General features: G+C 35.9%; 1 protein-coding gene across 1 annotated transcript in view; it reads right to left on the reverse strand.

The window, feature by feature from the left end:
* The window catches only part of Ankar (ankyrin and armadillo repeat containing), a 71,655-nt gene extending 50,494 nt beyond the window's left edge, over positions 1–21,161 (reverse strand). Inside the window, exons 1-6 of the mRNA XM_076866644.2 lie at positions 20,561–21,161; positions 16,300–16,737; positions 14,812–14,975; positions 14,091–14,194; positions 4,956–5,136; positions 3,269–3,488 (exon numbers count right to left, since the gene is read on the reverse strand). Of these exons, the coding sequence (XP_076722759.2) occupies positions 3,269–3,488; positions 4,956–5,136; positions 14,091–14,194; positions 14,812–14,975; positions 16,300–16,737; positions 20,561–21,161 (1,708 nt within the window). The remainder of the gene's footprint in view (positions 1–3,268; positions 3,489–4,955; positions 5,137–14,090; positions 14,195–14,811; positions 14,976–16,299; positions 16,738–20,560) is intronic.
* Positions 21,162–21,697: the final 536 nt, after the last annotated feature.

Consider the following 21,697-nt stretch of genomic DNA (forward strand, 5'->3'; position numbering starts at 1 on the left):
GCAGTAGAGTGCTTATCTAGCATGCATGAAGCCTTGGGTTCAATCCTCAGAAACACAAAATTTAAAAAATTTTTAAAAAGGAAGCAAAAGATGATCATTCCTCATACCTCGTAGATCATTACTGACACTGGATGGCATAGTATCTAAATTAACTGCTTTTTGTAAGTTGTAAAAACAACTTAGGGACTTGAATTTATAAAAATAAATGGAGGTGACAACAAATTCCACAGATGAAAGAGAGAGCACCCAAAATATATGAGGAGTATTAACAAATAACCATGCACATAAAAATTTATATTTCAAAATAAATATGAAACATTATTATGTGACATTCTCAAGGGACAAAGCCTTTTACAGATTATATACTATTAGAAAAGTTTTAATATACACAGTCACCCAATGTCTTCTTTGATATAAGGAGAGTAACTAAGAACAGAGTAGGGACGAAGAGCATGAGAAGAAGATTAACATTAAACAGGGATGAGAGGTGGGAGGGAAAGGGAGAGAGAAGGGAAACTGCATGGAAATGGAAGGAGACCCTCAGGGGTATACAAAATTACATACAAGAGGAAGTGAGGGGAAAGGGGGAAAAATATAAGGGGGAGAAATGAATTACAGTAGAGGAGGTAGAGAGAGAAGAGGGGAGGGGAGGGGGGAGGGGGGATAGTAGAGGATAGGAAAGGCAGCAGAATACAACAGACACCAGAATGGCAATATGTAAATCAATGGTTGTGCAACTGATGTGATTCTGCAATCTGTATACGGGGTAAAAATGGGAGTTCATATCCCACTTGAATCAAAGTTTGGAATATGATATATCAAGAACTATGTAATGTTTTGAACAACCAACAATAAAAATTAATTAAAAAAATAAAAATAAAAAATAAAAATACTTTATCTTGCTTATGTCTTACCATTTCTTTCTTTTTTCATGTCCATTTTGGATGGCTCTGTTTTAAAAGGTAACACACATAGAAACATGATTATTATTCATATATAACAATTTCCTAAAATTAGTCAGAAAGATGTCTATAAATAAAAAGACTATATTTAGATATAAAAGGCAGGATAATATCAAACAGTGCCGAATGTGACTTCTGGTCCAGCCCTTCTAGCACACTGTTTGCACCTGACATCACATCAGACCATTTGGAAACTACTTTTTAAATGGCTTGTCAAAACCCATAGTTGGGATAATTTTGTGTTGTTTAAACAATAATATTGTCAATAGAGTTATACATTTTTCATAGTTCAATATCTACTCAATTCTCAACATATAGAAATAAATAACATACAGAAGTTAGAGGATGAATAAGACTTCAATTTGCCAAAGTTTCTTTTCACAGTAAAAAAGGCTTAAAGAGCTGGGAATGGTGATATGTGCCTATAATCCCAGTGCCTTGGGATGTTCAGGCAGGAGGATCAAAACTTCATAGCAGCCTCCACAACTTCAACCTAGCAAGACCTTGTCTCAAAATAAAAAATAAAAAGGATTGTGGGTATGGCCCAGTGGTAGAATGTCCCTGGGTTCAAACCCCAGTACCTATTCAAAAAAAGTTTTGAAGATAATATCTTTAAATTAATGGGCTACCCATTTCATTTAAATTTAACTGAACTGTGCTTTATTTTAACAAGGTTCACTCTATAATAAGATGGAATATTTTATTTGAATTTGATTAACCTGAGTACCATATAAAAATTTTTTTTCAGTGCTGAGGATTAAACCCAGGGTCTTGAACATGCCAGGCAAGCACTCTACCACTGAGCTATATAAGACATTTGAGTCATACTGATAAAGAATTTGTTGTTTTGTATTGTTTTGTTTTGGTACTGGGGATTGAACTCAGGAACACTCAATCACTGAGCCACATCCCCATTCCTTTTATTTATATATATATATATATATATATATATATATATATATATATATATATATATAATTTTTTTTTTGAGAAAGGGTCTCACTAAGTTTCTGAGTCTGTGTTTTAGTCAGCTTTTTTGCTGCTGTGACCAAAAGATCTGTTCAGGACAATTGCAAAGGAGGAAAAGTTTATTAGAAGGCTTACAGTTTCAGAGGTATCAGTCCATAGACAGCCAGGTCCCATCCTTGGGGCTTAAGGTAAGGCTGAACATCATGGCAGAAATGAAGCAGCTTGCATGGTGATAAGAAAGCAGAGAGACTCCACTCTCCAGACACAAAGTATATACCCCATATCCATGTCTCTAATGAACCACTTCCTCCAGCCATACTACATCTGCCTCCAGTTACCACTCAATTAACCCCATCAGGGATTAATCCACTGATTAGGTTAAAGCTATAGCCCAGCCATTTCTCCTCCAAAACCTTCTTGCATTGTCTCACATGTAAGCTTTTGGGGGATACCACATCTAAACCATAATAGGCAGGCTTTGAACTCGCGATCTTCCTGCCTCTGTCTCTCAGAGGCAATTGTACACCACCATGCCCAGCTTAGAGCAAAGAATTTGTTAAAGCATAATATTTTATTTTGGCATATGAAAAAATTTAGCATAGCTTATTAACTGACTTCATTGCAATATAAACATCACCATTTCTTTTTGTCAATATTGTTGCATCAGTCATTTCTGACAATTTATCATTATTTCCCCTTTCAGTTATAGAGAACCACCTCTTTTATTTTCAACTTTATTATTTTTCCAGCTACTTAAATTTATTCAGTGAATATAAAAATACATAGCAAAAAATGGCATTTTAAGGTTTAAACCAAGCTAGTCTTATTATATTATTATAAAAGAATGCTTTATTATTAAATATAATTTAATAATTAAAAGGATAAGAATGTTCTACTGGAACCTAATATTCATATTTATCTGTTTTTTCCTCTCAATTTCTATAGTCCATCAGTATATATTAATTATGCCAGTGCTTATCAAATACTATCCTGCATCCATCCATCCATCTATCCATTCATTCAACAAATATTTCCTGAGGAGAACTATCTAAGGCTAAGCTTTCTTCTGAACACTAGGAAACCATGGCAACAAAGTAGACCAAATCCTTGCCCTTTATAAAGTGTATATCCCAATGAGGGACAACACAACAAACAGTACTATATAAGCTACCAACAAGTGATAGAAAACTAAAAGGGGACCGTCTTCAATAAATTAAACAAAACCCCAAACTCTGCAAGAGAAACTAATACCAGATTTTAACCTTGCTCTAAAATCAACATGGTAATGCTGAACAAGGAAAAAGAGAAATATTTTAGGTTTAAAAACATTATAGTACCTTGGCTGAACATAATAAAGCGTCTTTGGTTGACGTTGAATTTAGCATTGCACAATTGACATATAATAGGCACTCTGTTGTGCAGAGCAGCATGATGGAAGATGGCATAACCTGCTTCATCTGAAACATTGATTGTTGAGCTTGAGGTTTTTCGGCTAAATGTATGGAAAACAGCAGATAACCCTCTTTCTACAGCAGCCTTCAAACCAAATGGGATACTCTAAAATTATTAAGAAGGCCAGAATTAGTTTTTTAAAACTATACCTTAGGTTTTCTTTAAGGAAATAAAAACCAAGATACATTAACAGGATCACATAAATACTGCTCAATTATAGTAGAATTTTCACAAGATCCAAATGAAAATTTCTCACTGGGTAATGCTTGAAAATTGTTAGACTATAAAGAAACACTGGGATCTTTTAAAAATAAATATTTGGCTTCCCTCCCCTTCCATCCCCTCCCCTCTCTTCCCCTCCTTTCCCCTCCTTCCTTCCTTCCTTCTTTCCTTCCTTTTTACCCTTTAGGGTAAGTTGTGGATCCTCCTATGAAAATAATGAAAACAGGGAAGACAAATATTTTTCTGAAAACACTTTAGAAGCAAATAGAGCTGGGCATGGTGGCATGTGCCTGTAATCCCAGAAGCTCAGGAGGCTAAGGCAGGAGGATCACAAGTTCATAGCCAGCCTCAGCAATTTAGTGAGGCCCTAAGCAATTTAGAGAGACCTTGTCTCAAAATAAAAAATAAAATGGGCTGAGGGTATTTCTCAGTGGTTAAGTGCCCCTGGGTTCAAACCCCAGTACAAAACAAAACAAAACAAAACAAAACAAAAAGCAAATAGATCGCTGGATTCCTTTTTCTAATTTAAGGAAAATCTAATTTAGATGTCCAGAAACTTGGAATATATAGCTATGGAAATAGTTTGTTTTCTTTGCTCTATGTCTCAAAATGAAGACTTTAAAATGTCATGCTTTTCTTTTAGACATTCTGACTACTAAAATTTTAAAATTAAACTAACTGGTTATTAAATTTTAAAATTATGGACATTAAAATGAATAAATGGAAAGCAAATACCAGTCTACCTCTGAAGTTGGTGAGCTTCATTGATCAGTTCCAGAAACTGTGTCAAGGTTTGTTAAATAGACATGAGAAATTTAATACAGACTGTTAGGTTTGTTCCTTGGGTTTCATTTCTAGAATGGAGTCAGGTCCTGACATTTACTAATGTGTGAATTTGGGAAAGATTCTTAACCCTCTACATATCAAATTTCTTTCTCATTTGTGTAATAGGAATGATAATAAAACTAGCAACTTAAAAAAGTTTCTTTAAAATTTAGAATAGTGACAGGCATATAAAATAAGCAATCAATAAATAGTAATCACAATCTAGTTCATTAATAGGTTGTTTAATACTATGTTCAAAATTTATAAATCACAAATGTACAGCTACTAAAATATGGAATTTTTATTTTGTATTGAGGAATTTTATTTAGCCTATTATTTATTCCTAAGAAATTTGAGATACATATTTATTGATAACTTCTTATAAAATTATGTGGTAGTTTGAATCAAATGTATGAAAGATGATATGTCATGAACTTTGTAATGTTTTGATAACCAATAAAAAATTAATTAATTTATTAAGTAAGTAAAAAAAGAAAAAAAATTATGTGGTAGTTACTTAAATACCTTGCATTTTATAGCTTTTTTGAAGCCAAACTTTTTTTTAAATTGTTCATGTAATTGAGCATCTGTCAGCGGAAGTCTTTTCACTCTTAAAGTGTTCACTATTTCATTTATAGCTCCCCACCACTGTGTCTTATATAGTTGTTGATAGAAAATTTCAAGATCAAAATAGATCACATAATAGCTATATAAAGAAAAAAGAAAAAAGATGTTTTTTCTAACTCTGAAATGATTTGCTACTTGTTTCTATGCCGATAAAATATTTTTTATAATAATATAGTTTAAATTGTACTTGATTATAAATATATTAACTACAGTTATTAACCATTATTAACCAAATCTTTATATAAAAAGTATCTTCCCCATATAGACCCTTTGGATTGACTCTGTCCTTCCCATGTCAGAGATTAGCAGCATTGCTTCAAAGTCAAAACTGATAAAAAGAGTTCCAGGTTTATATTCTGTCTGCTTTTCCTCCTCTAATTTTTTTAACCTAATTATGTCCTATAACCCAATTTTCTCTTTCAAGGGTTTACCTTGAGTCTTACCTAGCATAATGCTTTGGTTAATGACTCCAGTGGCTTTTACCTACTGGAGCAGTAAACTAGAGGAAAGCCCCCAAATCACTGAGTCCCTGGCATATGAGGTTGGGGCTTGTGACAACCTTGGGTCCCTATCACTCTGGAACAGAGTGGAATAGTTACTTTGTTCCCTGGGATTGCTTATCATCAGAAAACTGGTGGTCTTCTTCCATTTTCCCTTGAGGTACCTTTCCAAACGTCCAGGTTTCAACGTTGAGTCCTTCAGGGGCCAACCCTGTCAGTAAGATGCCTCTTGAGGTTTCCTAGGTTTCTCCTCAAAATACAACTACTTATTGCTGTTAATACAGTATTCTTGACAGTGACTCCCCTCTCCTTTAGCCCAGGGGCTATCAGTTTTCCTGAGTGCTGAGAAATTTGTTTCTAGGAAAGTAAGTTAATGACAATGCTAAGGAAACTCATTGTTTATTGACTTATAGAGGATAATTGGGCCTAAAGGTTCAATTACAGGAAGGTTGTAGGCAAGGCTCTGTTATGAATTATTCAGAGGTGCCTACGCTTTCCCTTGACCTTCACTTCAACTCCAATTTTCTCAACATAATAGATCTCAGTATATGAATGGAAGTATGTCTGAGGACCTGTTCATTTTATTTGATGGTATCATTCTTTTTATCCACCACTACCTCCCCACAAAAGGAAATTAGACCACAACAATATAAATGGATATCTTAATACACATCTCACAGATATAGTCTCAGACCAGGTAGAGGGGCTTTTCACTTGTCCCTAGGTCCTCACTAGTGGGAAGTGCCACCCTCATCAATGGGGACTACACTAGCTTATTAGATTCCAGCCTCCAAAATCAAGGAGCAGATATCCTGAATTTTACTTAGATTTGAGGGCTGGTATGCTCTTCAGATGATAGTGGTTATGGGTTCAAGGGCTTTAACTGTATGGTTCAAATGTGCATGCTCAATTTGTATCAGATTTTTAGGCTAAATTTTTAGAAGAAAAGAGCCCACTTTCCCTTGGTATTGTATAAGCTGATAAAAGAGAATATTACAAACCCCTAAGTGGGTACCCTACGTTCCCAAAGATTGCCTCCATAGATCTAGGTATCAGAAGTCATACTGAGACTGTCCTTGAACTTTGATTGAACCGGCTTTATCCAGCTCTACATCATACAATTCCATGAGAATCACAGTGCCAGCAACCTGTCTTTTCATCTGTTTCTTCTGGGGGCTAATGCTGGCTGTTATTGCTATGGGAACAGGTGCTGTTCACCACCTTTAAGACCCTGGTACTCTTAAGATCACTGCTCATACAATAAAAAGACTTAGAAATTCAACAAACACTAAGGGAACGTGCACCATTTCCTCCTAGAAATTCTGCTTAGTAATATAATACAAACAAAATATCCAGAACCTGTAGGAATATCTCCTAGTCCAGAAACTGAAAAGTATAGGTTACTGTACTCTGTGAGCTTTGACCAAGAGAATTTTATAACTCCCAGGGTTGGATGCACAACAGTACACAGTAGGCCAACCATAAGGATGGCCTTAGGCCTTAGCCTAAGCAACTCCATTTTAAAGTGTCACCAAGCACACCTATAGAGCCCTCCAGTATGGCCCCCAGGCACAAATGAGTCACTTCTCTCCATTCTGAAAAACTCAGAGTGAAGTCTCTGGCTTGTTACTCTTACCCTGATAAGAAAAGCAAGAAAATCAGGGTGGGGACCACCAGACCAGATGCTTTAACCTCAGGATGAATAATGTCACTGAGAAATCTGGTAGCAGCTGATAGGGATTGAAAGGGTGGTCAGAAGTCCCAAAATTTAGTAAAAATGATGGAGCAAATGAACAGACATTCAGCCAGCCGACACTGCTGCACACAAGCCTAAGAGCCTGATGAGGTCCTGGACTGACATCCTAGCTCTTCTATCAGCCTGATCCCCTGTGTTGTTCTCACTTCTCTCAAACTCTATAGCAGTCTCTTGACTCTGGTGAGAAGAGGATTTCTCCCTATGACCACTCCTCAGCCAGCCATCAGCTCCACCCCAGGAGAAGACTGCCTTGGTTCCTGATCTGATCACCGTGGTCTGAGTGAGTGTGCATCTGTTGGACTTAAAGCCTAAGGCTTGAGACTTTAGATATGGCACTTGAGCTTAGCATGCAGAGGGAATGTCTTGTCATGAACCTGTCATGATTAAGTGTGTTTGCAGTGCTTAGAATTAATCTAGAATTGTTTGCTGGGAACTGATTATGTCTATTGCAGTGCCTACCATTAAGGATTGTCATTTTCTTGATTAAGAATCTACAGAGTGAAATTGTATTGAGTGATTTGAGTGAATAAAGCTTTGAAAAGGGCAGAAGCACATGGACATTATTTATTTCTCCCCCTCGGCTGCATTTTGCCCATCGCAACAGTAACACTGAACACTAAGAGATGATCATTAAAAGCACAGAAATCCAAGATAGTCAATACTAAAAGGTTTGTGGCTGAATACTTCAGCCAAGTAGCTCTCATATGACTACTGCATGGTGACATTCTAATGTTCTTACTCAATCCTTAGTGTGGTTATCAGCAGGGACTTTAGGAAAGCCTAACTTTAAAAATAATTCCCCCCACTTTTGTCGGACTAGGAATAAGCACTTAGCTGGAGAATATGGTGAGGAGCTTATAATATCACACTTTCTGGACACATCTGTCACATTACATTAATTTCTAATTCTACTCTCCAACAGAAAAACAGCTTCATGGTGCTGGTATGTTCTCCAAATAGAATTAATTCGCTTCAGGAATTTTCATCTTTACACTTTGTGTTCTCAGCTCTTAAATACTGCCAAATCACTGGATATCTGATTGTATCTCCCTCTTTTTTTTTTTTTTTTTTTTTTTTTTGATTCTGGTGTGATGGGAGAGTCTAAAACGAATGTATGATACAGATGTTTCTGGGTATGACTGCAGGACCAAGTGGAATAAGTTTTATTTTCATAAGAGACCAAGATCCTCCTAAGAAATAAGTCTTTTTTTTTTTTGCAATGGGGTCTCACTAGTTGCCCAGGCTGTTCTCAAAGATTCTAGGCTCAAGAGACCATCCCACTTAGGCCTACTGTCCTCCTGAATAAGCTGGGGATATAGGCATGTACCACCACACCTGGCAGAAACAAATCATTCTGAGGAAAGAGAACATCAGGATTTATGAACTTGGCCTAATAAAAATGCCCCTAGAAACAAAGAAGGGAAAAGATTTTGAGATGGCATGCTTTCAATCATTTGGATTACTCTCTAGTCCATCCCCAATTTAGAATGATTTCCACACTACAGAAAAGAACAACCACAAGCAAATGACTGAAAAAAGCAGTTTTTCACCAAATTATTAGAGTTTTAATGCAGCACATCTTTGAAACCAATAAATTGGGCAAGGAATTCTTACTTCATTGAATAGGTTTTAACAAGTCTCACAGTCAATGCATTCAACTTCCCAGGCGTCAAAAGGAGCCAGCCTTAGAGATGACTCCAGCCCCACAACCAGAAGCTAGGGTGTCAGAGATAACAATGACATTGTGTTTGCCTTCTTGGGGCTTACTGGGCTTTGGAGACCCAGTGGTGGATCACAAGAAGCCAGGGCAGGAAAGGAGGAAACTGAAAATATCTCATGGTAGCTGAGAATACTCACCCATTAGTATATGAGATCTAGGAATATTTTTATGGGGGTTGGATTTTATAGGGGACTGAGGTCCTCTAGTAATTGGTATTGAGAACAAGAAGATATTATTAGATCCCTCTACTTGTGGGTTCTTCCTTTTACTTCATGTTGGCTGGGGTCAGAAAAAAAAAGTGTATTTTGGTTGTGAAAATTCATATCAATTAACCTATCACTCACCAACGTTGGTGACCAAACATGCTTTAGTCAGAAACTAGAAAAACAGTTCCACTATGAAATCCCATTGCAACAACATGACAGAGTCTCTTACAGTGGCAGTCTGCGTATATCAACCACACTCCTGCACCCAAACAACCTCTCACCAAGTGTAACTTATATCCTACCTGCTTCCCTGTAGTCCCAGGAATGCTGGTGTCCCAGAAGTGTAAAGGTTTACATATAAATGTCTCCAGGACATTATTCAGCTTGGGCAAAGATAGAGTGTATCAATGAGAGCTCAGTCTGTGAGTCAGAAATTTCACCTGAAGAGAGATGTGTACTACCTGGCCATTCCAGAGGCATGAGATCTGATATGTGGATTCCATATATGGTGGAATGACACTCTCAAATAAAAGTGAACATATCCTCAAAAATATCTCCATCCATGTGCTGACCTCTATCCTTCAAAATCATGGAGGACACTAGTCACATGGTCTTTGACTTCAACTCTAGTATCATATGTTCACCCAGGCAATTCAACAGGAAGATCCACCTTTTATCCTTTATCCTACATTTCCCTATTCCTTAGTTCTCTTATTTTCCTCATTGTCCTGCATCTTGAAACAAATTAATAAACTCTAATTTTACCTCTCCATCTCATTAACTTTTCCCCATATACCCTTCAACTCATGGTAATACATTCTCTTTGGTTGTTGTTCTTTTTAGTTATACATGACAGTAGAATGTATTTTGACATATCATACATATATGGAGTATAACTTCCCATTCTTGTGGTTGTACATTATGTGGAGTTACACTGGTTGTGTATCCATATATGAACACAGGAAAGTTATGTCTGATTCATTCTACTGTGTTTCCCATTCCTAACTCTCCTCCCTTCCACCTCATTCATCTCATCCAATCCAATGAACCTCCACTCTCCCTAACCCTTTCCTATTGTGAGTCAGCATCTGCATATCAAAGAGAATATTTGGCCTTTGGTTTTTGGGGGATTGCCTTATTCACTTAGCATGATAATCTCTAGTTTCATCCTTTTACCAGCAAATGCCATAATTTCATTCTTTTTTAAGGCTGAGTATATGTACCGCATTTTCTTTATCCATTCATCTGTTGAAGGGCACCAAAGTTGGTTCCATAGTTTTAGCTATTGTGAATTGAGCTGCTATAAATATTGGCATGGCTTCATCACTGTAGTATGCTGATTTTAAGTCCTTTGGTATAAAACTAGGAGTGGGATAATTGGGCCAAATGGTGGTTCCATTCCAAGTTTTCTGAGGAATCTCCATACTGCTTTCCAGAGTGATTGCACTAATTTGTAGTCCCATCAGCAATATATGAGTGTACTCCTCCCCCTGACATCCTAGCCAACATTTCTTGTTACTTGTATTTTTGATAATTGCCATTCTGACTAGAGTGAGATGGAATCTCAGAGTAGTTTTGATTTGCATTTCTCTAATTGGTAGAGATGTTGAACATTTTTTCATATATTTGTCGAATGATTGTATTTCTTCTTCTGTGAAGTATCTATTCAGTTCCTATGCCCATTTATTGATTGTGTTATTTGTTTTGGTTTTTTTTTTTTTTTGGTGTGTGTGTGTTAAGTTTTTTGAGTTCTTTATATTTCCTGGAGATTAATGCTATATCTGAGGTTCATGTGACAAAGATTTTTTTTCCCATTCTGTTACATGTCAATTTTATTTTGTTACACATGGATTTCCAGCACTATTTGTTGGAGAGACTGTCTTTTCTTCACTGTATGTTTATGGTGACTTTGTCTAGTATGAGATAACTGTATTTATGTGGGCTTATCTCTGTGTCTTCTATTCTATACCATTGGTCTTCATATCTGTTTTGGTGCCAATACCATGCTCCTTTTAGTTGAGAGCCATCTGTAGGCCATGTGTGGACTACATCGGCATCGCATCCTACTGAATAGGAGAATCTGGTGTCTGGGAACTTCTAGTGGAAATTTCCTCCGGCCAAGACTGCCCAGACACATTGTGAGCCCTGTTCAAGCTCTGCCCCAGGTCCCACAGAACCTGAGATGCAGTGATGTGCTGTAGCCACACAGCCTCTCAGAAATGGGTGTTACCTGCTAAGATGCCAATCAACCTGCTCACTGCAAGACATCATAAAACAAAACTCCACCCCTGAAACCTTATTCCTGACTTTGAAAAAAAAAAAAAAAACACCATGGATGGCAGTAATTTTTAAATTGTCTAGCTCCAGCTCCTGTTTGGGCTGGATTTATCAAGCACTCTACCTTAAAACTATAATTCTGAATTTTTTTCTCTTTTGTTCTTCACTAATTATATCTGACATTTTCTCTGGTGATTTACACCCTCATGGGCAGGAAGAAGAATTCCCTAGTGAGGTGCTTGCCACCTCCCCATAGTTCTTGTTACCATAGCTCTATAGTATAATTTAAGGTCTGGTATTGTGAAGCCTTCTGCTTCATTTTTCTTGCTAAGGATTGCTTTGGCTTTTCTGGTCCTCTTATTTTTCCAAATGAATTTCATGATGGCTTTTTCTAGTTCTACAAAGAACATCACTGGAATTTTAATAAAAATTGCATTAAATTTGTACAGTGCTTTTGGTAGTATGGCCATCTTGACAATATTAATTCTGCCTATCCAAGAGCATGGGAGATCTTTCCATCTTGTAAGGTCTTCTTCAATTTGTTTCTTTAGTGTTCTGTGATTTTCATTATAGAGGTCTTTCACCTCTTTTGTTAGATTAATTCCCAAATATTCTATTTTCTTTGAGGTTATTATGAATGGGATAGTTTTCCTAATTTCTCTTTCAGTTGATTCATTGCTGATGTATAGGATTGCAATTGATTTATGGGTGTTAATTTTATATTCTGCTACTTTGCTGAATTCATTTGTGAGTTCTAGAAGTTTTCTGGTGGAATTTTTGGGTCTTCTAAATAGAGAATCATGTGGTCAGCAAATAGGGATAGTTTGAGTTCTTATTTTCCTATTTTTCTTCCTTTAATTTCTTTCTTTTGTCTAATTGCTCTGGGTAGAGTTTCTAAGACTATATTGAACAGAAGTTGTGAAAAAGAGTATCCCTGTCTTATTCGTTTTTAGAGGGAATGCTTTCAATTTTTCTCCATATAGAATGATGTTGGCTTTGAATTTAGCATATATAGCTTTTACAATGTTGAAGTATATTCCTATTATCCCTAGTTTTTCTAGTATTTTGAAAATGAATTGTTGCTGAATTTTGTCAAATGCTTCTTTGACATCTACTGAGCTAATCATGTGATTCTCATCTTGAAGTCTATTAACAATGATGGGCCCTCCTCTAGGTCACTTGCCTGGGCTCCTTGCTGGGGTCCTAGCCCCCACCCCACCCACACCCGTCCTGAAGCCCTTCAGGCTATGCCCTCTTTCAGCCCTCCTGTGGTTTCTGCCTCTCCCAGGCCTGCTTTCCTGATCTCCTTTCCAGGATGCTCACCCATTTCTTCATTTCCTCATGGTGAACCAACCTTGCATCTCTGGGATGAACTACTTGATCACGGTGCACTATCTTTTAAATATGTTTTTATATGGGATTTTCCAGTATTTTATTAAGAGGTTTTACATCTCTGTTTCCTTGATGTGTCTTTGTCTGGTTTTGGTATCAGGGTGATACTAGCTTTATAGAATGAATTTGGAAAGGTTCTGTCCTTTTCTAGTTCATGGAATAATTTGAGGAGGATTGGTATTCTTTCTCCTTTGAAAGTCTGATAGAACTCATCTAATAATCCATCTGGTCCTGGGCTTGTCTTTGTTGGTAGACTTTTCATGGTTGTCTTCAATTTCATTGCTTGCAATTGATTTGTTGAAATTTACTATGTCCTCCTAATTTAATTTGGGTAGGTCATATATCTCTAGAAATTTGGTAAGTACACTCTTTAACCAAAACTCCACTAAAATTTTCTGATTAAATCATCAGTCTGAAATTAACTCAGTATTTTTTTTCTCTGTTGCATTTGATGCTTTTACCTGTTTCCATATTCTTAAAATTCTCCCCATTTGGCTTTCATGCTGTCACACACTCCTGGTTCTCATCTACCTGTATCAGTCCCTCTCAGACTCCTTTGCCCCCTCTTCTCATCTCTCTTAAAAGTTACTATGCTCCAGAGTTCTAGACTTGGTCCTATCCTCTCAACTACCTCCACACCTTCAAACAAACAAAATCTTCTTATATGCTTTTAATTTTCAACCTGTAATCCAAATGTTTCTTCTAAGCTCTAAATCTCATATTTCCAAAATTCAGTGTTGAAAGTGTAAAAATTCAAGAACACAGCACATACAACATCTTAGATATACTGGGAGAAAACATACCACTTCAAAAAATTGACAGGCATAATAAACTGGTAGAAAAGGATTTTAAACCATATTCTTTTTGGAAATGGAAGTGTTGTATAACAACTCTACTGCTTTCAGTTACCCCAAAGGATTTGCTTCCCATCTCCATTCCAATTTAACCACTATGCTAATTATAAACTCGAAGGATTAACATACAGAACGTATCAAAGTTCAGAAATAACAACAATAACAATACTTTGTTGAGGCAGTATGATGTTGGCCTTGAATGAGGCCATTATTGTTCTAGGATCACCAACATAAGGTTTTAAGTTAGCCTGATTATTTTGACACTTTTCCTGTTTCCTGCTAATATACAATATGTGGTTAGTGTGAATAACTACTGAAAGTTCCTTACCTTTTTCCATGAAATTCCATAACTGGTATTGAGTAATATTCTTTGTAGCCTGAATCATCTGCAAACGTATTAGCAGCACAATCCCGTATTTTCTCTAAATTTTTCTAAAATATGAGTTATGTTACTAAGCACATATCTTTAAACAAAGACTACTTTAAATGAAATTGTATACTTATAAATGACAAATTTTTAAGATAGTAGCTTAGAAAATCCTGGTAGTAATAACTGTATGCATCCAGTCCCTCCTTTGAGAATGAAGGATACAACACAAAAGGAAAAAATTATAATAAAGACAAGGTAAAGAAGCAATGACAATTGAAATGTGTGATGTCTATATGAAATCTTAGGTGAATAATTACTATTCCCAAACTAGAAGGTGTCTTTTCTAAGATTAATCTTGGAGGGAAATGGAAGAATTTTAGTCAGTATATTCATAGTTTTCTACTTTTAACAATTCTGAGACAAATATGTTCCATTGGAAATATGTAATTCTGACAGGATAATAAACATACCTAGTTATTTGTCACTTTATCCCTGACATACAACATAGTTCCTTGGATATTACTTAATTCATGTATGTCAAAATAATGTGTGAAAAAATTAGTGAGTTGTTAGAATAATTACACAGTGCCTGTTCCAACATAAGCTCTTTCTGGTTGAAAAATAGGATAAAAAGAGTTGTGAAACAACAAACCATCTCAGGAATGATAATAATTTAAACCTTAAAATCTTCCAAAGCACTCTCAATTGAAGGGGTACTGATATCAAATTCAATTCCTCCATGAACATGAAAATATTGATTCTCTTTGTAGTGAAAATGCTGGCATTTAAAATCTCGTCCATAAATAAATGGAGGCAGTTCTCGCTCGGTCTTGACCTTGTCATCTCCAAAAATAAAAACAAACACAAAAATTTTATTTAAAAAGTTAATAACACATCAACAGTCATATTTGGAAGATCTAAATTTTCTTCATATAAGCAAAGTTAAAAAATTCCACATGAAATTAAAATTTTGGAAATCACAATTTATAAAATTACTTATGTTCTTTATATACATGACATTAAGAACATATTTATATCATGCATTTTGGTCATTTCTGTAGTTTTAGTGTACAGAGATCTCAAAGGTATAGTCAAAACATTATTCTACTTGCTAATTTCTGTGAATGAGCTCAAGACTGATATTTTACCCCTAATTATCACAAAAGATTGAAATTTGGTGCATTAGAAATCTTTGGTTAAATAAACAAAAAGTTACCTGAGTTAGTTTAGGTAAAAGGAGACACTATAAATAAATAGATGGATATTTCTCAAATGATAAAAATAACCAGCCTATATTTCTGGGAAGTAATGAAACCATATAACTTATTTAAAAATAACAATTTTCTAAGATAAGAGCAAAGATTAGATTTGTTCAATATTCTGACTGAAAAATTAGTGGATGGTTTCATCAATATAAGGTATATAATCCATTTTTTTGGCAGGGGGGCCAGGGATTGAACTCAGGGGCATTCAACCACTGAGTATCCCCAGCTGCTTTTTGTATTTTAGAAACAGGTTCTTACTGAATTGCTTAGGGCCTTGCTGTTGCTGAGGCTGGTTTTGAACTCTCTATCCTCCTGCCTCAGTTTCCGGAGCCGCTGGGGTTACAGGCATACGCCACCAAGCCCAGCCATGATGCATTTTTTTAAAATTATTTTTTAGTTGTAGGTGGACACAAAATCTTTATTTTATTTATTTGTTTCTATGTGGTGTTGAGGATGGAACCCAGTGCCTCACACATTTGAGGCAAACACTCTACAAAATACAACCTTTGCTGTAATCTCTGGTAGGTATAGGTATCAAAGATAATCCTGAGCTACAACCCCATAATGCATTTTTAAAAAATATATTTTTAGTTGTAGTTGGACACAATACTTTTATTTATTTTTATGTGATGCTGAGAATCAAACCTAGTGCCTCGCACTTGCTAGGCTAACACTCTACTGCTGAGCCACAACCCCATCCCCTATAATGCATTTTGAGAACACAAAATGCAAAGTATATAAAAATAATTATGCATGTCACATATTTTTCATTACATTGGAGACATTAAATTTTGTTTTCTTATTCTTAACATTTTACATGCCTAGAACCACATACTTGAAAAAACTGAATTTAAATATATATTTAATGTATATCTTATATTTGACTTTTGGTGATATCTTACCTGAAAAAGGCTGAAGCAGACCATTTAAGTATGGGACTTTCATCTTCTTTTTTAAACTCAGTAAAAATGGAATCAGAAAACATATCAACTTTAGATAGCCTATGCCTCTTCTGATTTCACTTTTCTTCTCAAAGTGTTTTTGAATAAGTTTTTTTTGAAGATACAACCTTTGCTGTAATCTCTGGTAGGTACAGATATCAAGATAATCCTGATTACATTGTATAGCATTGGTAAGCCAATAGGCTGTATCAAATATAAAGACATTTTCATATTGTTGAACTTGTGTGGTACTGAATGTCAACTTTAGCATAATATATTCAGCATATTTCATAAATACAGCTTTTTCTTCAGGACTGTTGGGATCATATGTTGGATCTTCATTCAAGTCTTCATCATAGATTCCATCAAAGTCTGGATCTTTTGTAATATCAGTCACACCTTCACAGAAAAAAAAGAAAAAATTTAAATGGTAAAAATTTCATATGTGGCTTCTGGATAAATACAGCAGATTGTACATATGGTTTCATCTTGAAATCCTGTTAGGATGACAGTAAGGGAATAATAGATGCTAATAAAAAAACACAAGATGAACAGATGACTGAGTTTCTAAGCTGTAGTTTTGAACTGATAGATAAAATTTCACTAGGCCAAGACTGATTCCCAGTAGTCTGCTCTCAGAAAAAAAGAGTTGACTTCCTGCACAGTTCCTGGGAAACCCACTGTAGCACTGTATTAAGGCATTGCATAGTTAATTACAAGGTTTGAACCAAGTTTCCATTGATGTCAAGAATGGAGGTGCTAGCCAGGTGTGGTGGCGCATGTGTGGTGGTGCACGTCTGTAATCCCAACTGCTTGGGAGGCTGAGACAGGATGATTGTGAGTTCAAAGCCAGCCTCAGCAAAAGTAAGGCACTAAGCAACTCATTGAGACCCTGTCTCTAAATAAAATACAAAATAGGGCTGGGGATGTGGCACAGTGGTTGAGTGCCCCTGAGTTCAATCTCTAGTACCCGCCCACCCTCAAAAAAAGAATGGAGGTGTTGTTTTCCCAACTAGAATGATGAGCTAAAATCATGTTGCCAGCTTGCCACCATACAGCTGCAACTACAAGATTTGATATCAGTTCCTTGAGCATGCCAATGGAGAGGTACTATTACTGTGTGGAAATCATGATAGAACCCATCCAGCCTTTCTGATACATGAGCAAATCTGAAAAAGTGAGAACATTAACCACTCCTGCCATGCAAACTTTCACCAACGGGGGACAGGAACCAATAGATGGATAGGCAGTCTTCTATCCTGTCTTAATCCATTTGAGCTACTATAACAAAATACAGCACAAATGAGTAGCTTAGAAACAATAGAAATTTATTTCTAATAGTTCCGGAGGCTGGCAAGTACAAGATGAAGTCAGATTTGGTGCCTGGTGAAGGTTCATTTCCTGGTTCATAGATGGTACATTCTTGCAGGCTAGAAGTGTCATGATATGAGAATAATGTCTTAATTTATTTGCATTTTATTTACATGCCTTAACGGGTTTTGGAGGTCCTAAACTACTGTCAGTGAAAGCATTTCTGGATGAAATTTAACATATTTTTAAAGACTGTGGTCATGCCATATTATCTTCACCGATGAATCCACATGATGCCAAAATATTGGTGCCTTTGAGAAGAAAGACCAGACCAATCAAAGAAATGCAAAACCTAACAGAATTCACTGGATATTACTGGCAATGTTTATACTTTTAAAATATTTTTTTTGTAATTGTAGATGAACAGCATGCCTTTATTTATTTTCATGCAGTGCTAAGGATTGAACCCAGTACCTCACATGTGCTAGGCAAGTGCTCTGACACTGAAATGTAGCCCAGACCTGTTTTGTACTTCTTGACCCTAATCACCCTAATTAAGAACCTGAATAAGACAGTGTCCTTTAGATTCCAGATACAGCTAGCTATATTCTTTTAGGGTCATTGGACCCTCCAATAGTACTTTGTTATCTATTCAGATGGTGCTAACACCAGCCAAGAGAGAATTTCTGTCTTATACTCACTCCTCTTAGAACCTACTCTCAACTAAGTTGATTAGCTTGCATAGAAATGAGAGCTATTAGTTATCTCAGCTACCTTTGAGTCATGAAGGTAGTCAACACCTCTGGAAACCCAGCCGGTAGCAGGTGAGTCAGGTTTCCTTCCTGTCATTACGCACTTGAACTTCACAGCATTTCAGACATACATACTGTAGTTAATGGTACAGATAGCAAACAAACACCTCTGTGTTTCAGCTTTTGAGATTTAGAGGTGTTCTGTAGTGCTGGAGATGGTATTTGGGGATGACTACCCAATTATAGCCATTGTACTTAGATCCCATAGCAACTGGACACCCAGGATATTCTAAATGTGGAGCACGATATACAGGAAATTTTAGGTGACCTGCATGTCATGATATTCTCTATTATGAAAGCATCTGTGACACCCTTATTGAGGGGCTTCTCTCTCAGTAAAAATGATTAAATTCCTGGGGAATACTCATGTTATATTTAATCTCCAATCTGATCTACCAATAATGGTAGAAACCCTCCTAATATTATGTATAACTATTTATTCCCCATGTAATTATTCATTGATTCAATTCATTTAATGCAACAAATATTTAAACACTAAACTTACAAGAATAAATAAAGTAATTTGGGCCCTATTTTCATAGAGCTTATACTAAAGCTTATTGTTTACTTGTTCTTAACAGACATTATTTTGGTGCTTTACAAGAAATAAAAGTTCAATGAATATTTGAAAAATAAATATATCAAATGAGCGTCCTTTACAAATTTTTGTATGTATAATTTCTGATTTAACTATCAATGACAAGGAAGAAAAAAGATAAATCTATGAAACTAGCTTGTCATATAAATTTTATTTATGTTCTACCAATATTAAATCTTCCAAATTTTGTTGAGATACTAATAAATAACTAATTTGCTTTTCTTTCTTTTTTTTTTGGTGGTACTGGGATTGAACCCATGGCCTTGTGCTTGTGAGTCAAGTCCTCTACCAACTGAACTATATCCCCAGCCCTTTAATTTGCTTTTAAAGGCACTTTATCTAGTAACAAGATCTACACTGACCAATTAAAGTATTTACTTTATCAAATAATTTTCTTCCCAATTGTATATTCCACTCAGATAAAAGTGGTTCGTTTCCACCTGCTTTACTATTAAAAGCTTCAGTTATCAGATATACTTAGTCAAGGGAAATCTAGATAATTAGGGAAGAATATTACTCTTTTTCTGCCTCAGTAAGTTTATGCAAAAATAATAATAAATAAAAAGAATAGCTAAGAAGGAAACAATCTGAATTGCTGAAGGATGGGCTGTTTTTTTTTTAAGTTTCAGATATGATAAAGTCTATCACTATGGTCTCTCCTCCAGTCAGATGAAATTACAATGCAGATGTACAAAAATTGAGATTTATTTTTTTTAAGCCTATGCCCAGAAACTCTGGAAATCAACTAGAAAGTTATTAGATATATTTGAAAATAGTTGGCAGCAAGATTTGGGACACTCATGTCCTATTTTTCTCCTTATTCTACTGGACCTTCTGCAAAGGCATCATAAATAAAACATCTTTAAAAAACTTTGATAAAAAATTATATAAGCTGATGTGGATCCAAAAAGATTAAGTAGAATCTATTGTTTATATTCAGGCTATAGAAAGTATAGCCTTGATGAGGAAGAAATAAAAATTAAATGAACTAAGAAAAGCTTCATGAAACCTAATGTTACTAAAATACCAAGATCTAGTTTTGCTAATGCATATTCATTCTCAACTTGGATTCTTACATAATTCATTTTTTTGAGGTTTATAAAAAAAACCATAATGTGAAAAGTTAACCACTCTGGTAATCATTTTGTTTTCAAGTTTGGAGATGTTTCTCATTGGCCACTCTTTTCTTGGTTCTATTACTGATTTTCCTGCTTAGGTTCCATAAGATTAAAAAGTACAAACTGGAAATTATCAGGTGGTTTGGAGTCTGATCCATTCGGCAGTAACTGGAGATTAAGATGAAAGAGGCAAGATGCTTGGCATCTTGGTGGCATTTCTAAAAAAAGTTTTATTGAAAATAGTCCTTGGAATTAAATCTTTTAGAAATGACTGCTATATCTAGAAATTTATATCAAAAAATAAAGGCGATATAAGCTGAGCCAAAAGTAAATGATTCTAAAAATGGTTTCTAATAAAAATAAGAAGTATTAAATTCTCTTACCTGCTGAACTAAACTCTGCAAAAATATCTTTACTTGTTTGAGGTTTCCCCTCTGGATCAATGTCCATAATGGTACGCCACAATTCAGAGAATCGGGCTCGTTTTTCTTTGGGCATGTATATTCCATGCCACAGTGCTTTCAACATGTAGTCAATATGGATCAGAATTTGCCCAATTCTGGTATCATAATAAGCTGGAGGTAACTGGCAAGAAGAACTCTGATCATAATTAGCTTCTAAACTGATTGAAGGGATTTGATTTAAGCAATAAATTCCAACAGACAATTCCCTTATGATCTGATGGACTTCTCTGTAGTCTAATAGGGCCCTTGGGTCCATAGGAGTCAGTAAGATTGCTGTGGAGAAGCCCACGTTATTCATTTGACTCATAAGTCCACATGGTATGTCCAGTGGAGAGCGAACATCATCTTTGGCAGACAACCAGCTAACTAGTGCTGTCGTTAGTAACTCTTGTACTTCACTCCGGTCATATTTTTCAAAAAAAGCAGAAGCATTTCTCTGTACTGCTAAATTTTCCAGGTAAATTTCTTCATCTTGAACTTGATCAAATCTGGGTATTCCTTTTTTGGACAATCTTAACATTTCTAAGTAAATGTAGTGTGTCCTTTTTGAAGTTTTCTGCAATGGATTAAAAGGAAAGAAAAACAATAAAATTTACTAAGGGAATGAAGCTGGATTTTCCTAGAAAAATTTGTACCTTTTACCTTCTTAAGGTCGATTTTTTTTTCATGGTCAGCCATTACATTTTTTTTTTCCAATCTTAATTTAATTGCAGCTTTAGAGATCTGCTAATGGGGGCATCACACTCGGAGAACTCAGCTCAGCAAGATAGGAATCATTTTGCCCACTTCACCATGTGCCTGAGGTTTCACACCTTTCAAAATCAGAGACCAGGTGTGTCCACACTCAAGGCCAAAACCTATGGTCACCACCAGGTCGCCTCTGCCACGGACACTGAAAAGGACAAGGAAAGGGGAGAAGCTTACTATGAAGTAATTGTTTTCCCCTCTAGGCAAGGGAAGCTGTGTCCGCCATGGTTCCCCGAGTATTCGGAGAAGCCGGAGACGGTAGTTTCCTGGCGAGGCTTCTCGCTAGCTCTGGAGTTCACCCGACAGGAC

Source organism: Callospermophilus lateralis, chromosome 9 (genome assembly GCF_048772815.1).
Source record: "Callospermophilus lateralis isolate mCalLat2 chromosome 9, mCalLat2.hap1, whole genome shotgun sequence".
Taxonomy (NCBI): Eukaryota; Metazoa; Chordata; class Mammalia; order Rodentia; family Sciuridae; genus Callospermophilus; species Callospermophilus lateralis.